The following is a 7,124-nucleotide window of genomic DNA, read 5'->3' on the forward strand; positions in this document are numbered from 1 at the left end:
TTTCTGGATCGAGCAAGAAAATCCACTTAATTAAGATATCCATGCATGTAGAACAACAAATCCATGGAAAAAACCAAGCAAGCTTTCAAATTTCAATAACTGTGAATTTTTGTTTAGTTTCGATGAATTTTATTTTTCTAATGTAGCAAAGTAGTACATATATAGTGTGAATGAATGACGCTGTAAGATCACAACGTGAGCAGGCTGACAGCGCGCTGGTTCTTCATGCGGAGCAGTGCACACATGCATGCATGAGGTCGTTTAGTCAGTCCCCATTAATTAGCTAGTGAATCAAGTGATAAGAGCTTGTTGCAGCGCGCGGGCGCGAAGCTCATCTTGTTGGCCTCGAGGTCGTAGACGATGTGGGTGTTCTGCTGCTGGAAGTTGCCTATGATGGTGAAGCCGTCGTCGACGCCTGACGAATCGATGACCAGGCACAGCCCGTCGCCGGCGCCAGTGCCGTCAAGGTCTTGGACGTGCAGCATGTAATTCTCCCGCGGGATGTCCCAGTCGGCGCCGTCCAGGTGGAGGATGAGCTTGGGCACAGCCACTTTGGTCGGGTGCGGTACTGTTGACGACGAGGGGTTGGCGGCGAAGCACAGCCTGCCGTTGGAGTTGTTTGCGACGGGCAGTGGCATCTGCGACACGAACGCCTCCTGGAGGCTTTCGAACACGGCCTGCGGGAAGTTGGTGATGGATGTGCCGGAGTCGATGATGGTCCCGCCGGAGCCGTCGTCCTTGGTCGCGAAGACGGAGGCGTTGAAGGGCAGCCGCGTCTTGCCGACGGTGATCCCTTGGAGCGGAAGGTAGTAGAACAAGCTGCCCGCGGGGCCTGGGGCGAACGGGGTGGACTGGACGGGCCCCGTGGCCTGCGCTTCGAGGCTGTCCGGCTCCGGCGTGCCCAGGAACACCGGGCTGGTCGTGCCATCTGCTATGGCCGTGAGGCAATACGAGAAGTTGGTGACTTGGAGCTGCGAAGGCAGCGACAGCGGCCCACGGGCGAAGCCGGCGACGCCCGACTCGTTGGATATGAAGCTGCCGGTGTTGTACACGCCACATCCGAAGCGGAGGCTCGGCACGGCAGCGATGCCCGTGCCGTTTGGCGCCTGGAAGGTGAAGGTGTCCTCCATCATCTTGCCTGTCGTGACCGTTTGGTCGGCGTAGGCGTAGACGTAGAAGCAAACGTTGTCGTCCGCGGCGCACCCGGAGAGCGGGAGGCCTCCTCCGCTCCGGCAGAGAGGGTCGGTGCAAGAGAGGCCACGGACGGTGGCGGAGGCAGAGGTGTCCACCAGAGGGAGCGGCTGGTCGAAGCAGACGATGCACCCGCACTGCGTCCAGATTAGGTCGCTGCCGGTGTCCAACTCCAGCGCCACCGGCTGCGGCCTCGGCGTGCCGATACCGAAGTGGATGAGGTACTCGGAACCGTAGTACTCCGTGTCGGTGTTGCCTCGAGCCATCGGCACGGTCACCGCCTCAGCCTTGCTGGCGTCGCCGGGGCGGGCGGATGAAGAATACCGCAGGCTGGCCGCTCGTGCCGTCGAACGAGCAGCCATCCGGCGGAGCAGCTCGCCGTTGGTGAAGCCACGCCCGCTGTCGACGTGCGTGAGGTCGGCACGCAAGGCGGCGCTAGTCGCCCAGGTGGGCTGCCAGGGGAACACGATAGCTAGGAAAAGAAGGCAGGGTAAAAGCTTCAACGCTGCCAGATCTTTCATCGTACACAAGTGCAAGCTTAAAAACTATACTTGGCTTGGATTCCCGTGCAGGTTCTCTTGTGTATTGGGAGTTCTAGCAACCGTGGCTTTGTAGCCAAAACAGGCTTAGATGATCGAGATGTGTTTGGAGAGGCAAAAGGGCAGCGCTCAGACTGGACGTCCTGTCTCTTTATAGTGATGATTATTACGGTTAGGTTACAATCTTGTACAACACGGTTAATCAGCCTAACTAACAACGATATAATCTATCTATCTGAATCGTTAATATAAACTCAGTTTCAGTTTAGAGCTACCAATATATTCAAACGAATATGAACAACTCAGTTTCAGTTTAGAGCTACCAATATATTCAAACGGGGTTTAAGTGATTCAGATATATAGATTATATCGTTGTTAGTTAAGGACATCCAATCAGATGGCTGCTTCCTGAAAATCCGATCGTTAGCCTAGACTCAAGAACCGGCTCGCGGCGCGAAATATAACACGCGGAAAAATAAATTAGGATCCTGTGTAACGTTTCGCAAACGATTCCATATGGATGAATCGACAGTGTATATCTCCATGTTCAGTTGTTCACACACGAAAATTTCACGTAGGTCATGTGTGTGTCATTACCAAGGTTTAAAATAGCGTGCTAAAAGAAATAGCGGCGGCATCTTCAAATGCTATGCATCCGTTATATCCTGCTAATAGCATGCTATATTTTAAATATCGTTTTGAAAAAAATACTAGATAAAGTGTTAAAATAAAGGATTTCAGTCCAAAAGTAATAGACTTGTACATACATAATCACATACAAAAATAGTTCTCCAATTTTTTAAAGCTAATATCAATATTTCACGAGAAAACGACATAGTATAAATTATTTATTAAAAATTATCAATTTACTGATAAGAAGAATCAACAGATTGACATTCATCACCACAAAAAAACAAACATAAATTTCTTCTTTTTTTTAACGAGGAAAACTCAAACCGTTGTACCAATAGGTTGTAAAAAATAGCGAGCTAACTCTATGATGTTTTAGCGCGATATAATATGTTATTTTGGGAATATCGTCATAGCGAGCAAACTTACTAAAATTTAACGTGAACTGTTAAAATATGCTATTGTGTGCAATTAGCGAAAAAATAGCGCGCTATTTTAAACCTTGGTCATTACCTATGATTTATTTATGTTTGGTGTTATTTTTACTGATAGCTATCTCAAACATTTTTTTGTACTTTCGTCGTGTGTAGGATTTTCCCTCATAAATTTGTCCAAGTTGGTTCGAAAACAATTTTCAAACATATTGGTGGACAAGGATGTATAATTCTCTACCGACATTTAAGTGATTTCGGGAACTAAATAATTATTAGTATGTACTTTTTCGCACATGATTATTTCCTTAAGTGCGTGTAGGTGACTGATGTAAGCGCACTTCCCTTCTCATCTTTTTACTCTCCTCATCTTCGATGGGCGGCGAACTGAAAATGTTACCAAAAGCTTGAGGATTAGACACCTTCTAGTTTGCATTCAAGCTTGAGGATTTTCCTTCGAATAGAACCAAAAACTTCAACGCTCATTGTTTCAAAGATCCTGCTAGGCGATGCAAATTCTCACACATTGACTGTAGGAAATATGTGCCATCCCTACCTTCCTCCCAAGGTCGCTCCATCACCTCCTGATTAAGGAGCATGCAGCCATGCTGCCTCGAAATGGAATTGTTGTTGTTGAACCGGAGCTACCCGAATCGATTCATCCAAAGATTCCAAGTTGATCGATACAGCTAGGTGGTTTGATGATGTGGTCATCACGTTCTCAACTCCACTAAAAAGCTCAGTGAATGACCCATTTCCAACTGCACGGTCAAGACAGACTCAGACTGGATCATCTCCTTCTTGTCTATTATTCCATGTAAACATAGGCCTGGTAAACCAATTTCCATTAGTCCACACTCAGCAAGGCATTCACTGAACATAGACATTAGGGTTTCCGATCGGTCATTTGAGCCAAGATGCTCATCTGCAGAAAGAACTTCGTTGGAATCTCCACAACAAATCCATGGCCCCTCCACTCACCATGAAGACAGTGAAGTAAGTCCCATAATTCATGTCTAAACTCCCTTCGAGGTTCTCCATACACAAAGGTTTCTCGCCATTGAGCATAGCTCTCCTTTGAAACAAAAACATCGATGCAATGAGCGTTACATCCTTTCAACTCCACAGGGTATGGATGCAATGAGTGTTACATCGCTTTTGGAGCAGCTGCTGGATGTTGGCGGATTTCGGTGGACTGGTGTTCATCTACCACATTGTTGGCGCCGAGTCTCAGTGGCATGGTGTTGTAGGGTATCGACGATAGTTGCGGGATGATGTATACGTGCAGGATGGTGGAGCCGTCTGGCGTCATGGTGGCATCGATGATAGGTCTTGCAAGGTTAATGCGATGATCTCTCTTGAAGATGACAGGTCTGGTGTCATGGTGGCATCGTTTTTGGAGCAGCTGCTAGCTCTTGCTGTTCAGGATCCGGGTTCCCCCACACCTCGTTCATCAAGTTTGATATTTCCTTGTGACGCTGACGAAGTGGAGCTTTAGGGAGAACCGAAAAGAACTGGGGATGCGTTGCTGGTGTACCATGAGCTTGACTTAGCACCAACTTCTTTGCGACATCATTAGCCGAAGCTTCAGCCGAGGTTTTTTCAGGTTCCTCAGGTACAGGCTTGGGGGAAGAGGCGTCCTTGCTGGAGTCCATCGCTGATGTTGGATCATCATCAATGTTGATAACATTTTTTGGGTCCGGAACGGCAGAGGAAACGTGTCGGCTATGGGGGTATTTAAAGGAGGAAAAAGGTGGGGTTTCGGCCAGCCATACGTATGGTGGCCGAACCAAACCCTAGAAGGCCTTTCCCCCTTCAATACGGACTCTAAAAAGTGGCTGACTTAATTCCTGCGAAAATGACATGGGCCTGGCCCAAAACTAAAGGTGACGCAACACCATATTATTCTATGGACGAAATTATGAAGTGGAAAACTCTATATTTCGTCCATGTCTTCATCTCTTCTTATGGTGGCTTCAAAGTTCTGAAATCTCCACTTGCAGCGTCATCTTCAATCCTCAAATGCTTGCTGCCATCGCCTCCATGTGTGATCATGCTCCAATGCTTGTCCTCCTCATCCATGCTAGGTCCATCATTCCTAAGAGTAACAAACATATCTGATTTAGGCAGCATCATATTCTCATGTATGTGAGGAATAGTTCCAAGAAACGAAAGTACCTGATAGTTAAGTTGTTTGGCACGAGCTCGAGTGATTGGTCCTTGTATTTATGTGGCTATAGGTACAACGGTTGTATCAATAGATGGGATGTCCTCATCACTCCGCCTCAAGGTAATTGATACCACCAGCAGCAAACAAGGCGGCATCGAGCAATTCTTCACCAAATCTGGGTAATCCTTTGATCTCCGACAACACTTTTCTAAGTTACCTTAAAACTGCTAAGTATCATACTCCTCTTGTTACGCAGTAAGGTTGCCGGTGTCAAGCCCCAGAAAAAGAAACTAAAGCCTTCTCCGGCCACCATGTCAGTTACACCGGAAGTTGAAGTTCCACCAAAGTCTAGACTCGGATTTTGATTAGACTAAAAGTTAGCCATTGCTGCAACTCTCGTGTACTAATTTTGAGGCCAACGCCTAGAACAAGACCGACTATTCGAAATCTCACCTTATTCAATAAAGTTTTCATCTTTCATCCGCAATATTCTGATTGCAATATTAGTTCTTACTTGTTCTCGATTTCAGGTAGGAATTAAGACCCTCGTTGGTCAGGCTGATCGTGCATCCGCAAGATCAGTAACTCCCGGAGATTGTCCTAGCGATTGCATTGGCGCACGAGCTTTGCACGTGTAGTCGGATCGTCAAGCACGAACTCCACCAACAAATCAACACTATCATACTCTCATCGAAAGATCGGCCATCTTTGCCCTATCAAGTGGTATCAGATTTCAGGTTGCTCGGTGAGAATTTACAGTTTTCCTAGTGTAGATTGCATCTACCATCATACCCATAAACCACGAAAAAGCCAAAAAAAATATACAGTTAGGGTTTAGATAATATCGTCCCATAAACCCCCTGCCACGCCTTGCATTGTCTTTTCAGTTTTGCATAGTTGAATTTGTGTCTGCATCTTCGTGTCGTGTTGCTGGTCTTAGCGTCTAGTTCCTTTTCAAGTTTTGGTCATATTAGTCACGCCGCCGCCGCCCGCTCGCACCATACGCAGATCACCGCCATATACACCCACCATATACTTCCGCCACTGCCCAATAAACCCACCATATACTTCCTCCACTGCCATATACACCCACTATATACTTCCGCCACTGCCATATACTCCATCATATACATCTGCCATATACCATGTTTCCTACCACGACACAAATTCGTGTTGTTTCTCTGCCGCGACAGAGTCCAAGTAGAATTAGGTTTTATTGTTTTTCCTACTTAGTTGTTGCCTTCTAATTTCGTCTGTGCTGTAGAAAAATAATTCCGTGAGATAAGTTTCGGCCGCCGGTAAAGAATTGTGAAGGAGAGCAAAAAAAGTCTGGAAACGCCTCCGAAAAAAATTTCTGGCTACATTGGTTTTTCACCTTGGCGGTCACTTTTCGCCACTGGCCGTTGTAGCGACATTTTTTCTTGCGCCTGCACGCTTTCCGGAACACTCCCGAAATTTCGACCAAAAATTTTTCTGACGCTATACTGTTTTTAGACATCGGGGACCAGTTTGAGACACTTGCCATCATAGTGATTTTCCGCACCTCGTTTCGCCACATCATCGCCACCTCATCGCTGTTAGTTGCTTGTGTGCCGTGCCATGACCTCGTTAGTGTTCTAGGCTCGCGTCTCTAGTATGGTCTAGCCTAGGACCAGCACAGTACCGTTGTTGAGCATACTTTTAATATTACGTTGTTGTTTTGCTACCATATTAGCCTTCCTACAGCTCTACATATTGTCTCAAGTGCACTGTGTCGACACCTGGTAATCGCTTTGGCAATCTTTGGAGACGCTGATCCTTGTTGGTTGCCGTATCACCTTCCTCATGTTTGGTAAGAACTTGTAAGAGCTTTGTATTTTGCTTGACGAATTGTGCGTGAACCACCATATTTCGTAGTTTGTAGGCATATACATTTGTGCTTTTTGTGTACTAACCATGTCAGGACCTACACCGGCCGCTGTTGACCCGGCCAAGATGACGAGTGAGGAGTTGCATGCTCACTTCACCCAACTTTTGGGCGGGCATGCACGTGACGTTGATGCGCGCATTGGTGATGTGGACGCCTGAAAGTATAGAGATGGTAAACCTAGAGGGGGGGTGAATAGGTTTCTACGGATTTTAATTCTTTCTTTGCAATATTAGGCTTTGCGGAATATAAAGGTG

At 46.8% G+C, this 7,124-nt stretch overlaps 1 protein-coding gene across 1 annotated transcript; it reads right to left on the reverse strand.

The window, feature by feature from the left end:
- Positions 1-275: 275 nt before the first annotated feature.
- Positions 276-1,712, reverse strand: LOC124660265 (aspartic proteinase nepenthesin-1-like). Its single transcript, XM_047198082.1, has one exon. The coding sequence runs from the start codon at positions 1,710-1,712 to the stop codon at positions 276-278; it is 1,437 nt and encodes a 478-aa protein (XP_047054038.1).
- Between the last annotated feature and the right edge of the window lie 5,412 nt (positions 1,713-7,124).

Source organism: Lolium rigidum, chromosome 1, assembly GCF_022539505.1.
Source record: "Lolium rigidum isolate FL_2022 chromosome 1, APGP_CSIRO_Lrig_0.1, whole genome shotgun sequence".
Lineage (NCBI taxonomy): Eukaryota > Viridiplantae > Streptophyta > Magnoliopsida > Poales > Poaceae > Lolium > Lolium rigidum.

Coding starts and splice junctions, on each gene's coding strand:
- LOC124660265 (XM_047198082.1), bottom strand. CDS start 1,712: ATGAAAGATCTGGCAGCGTTGAAGCTTTTACCCTGCCTTCTTTTCCTA.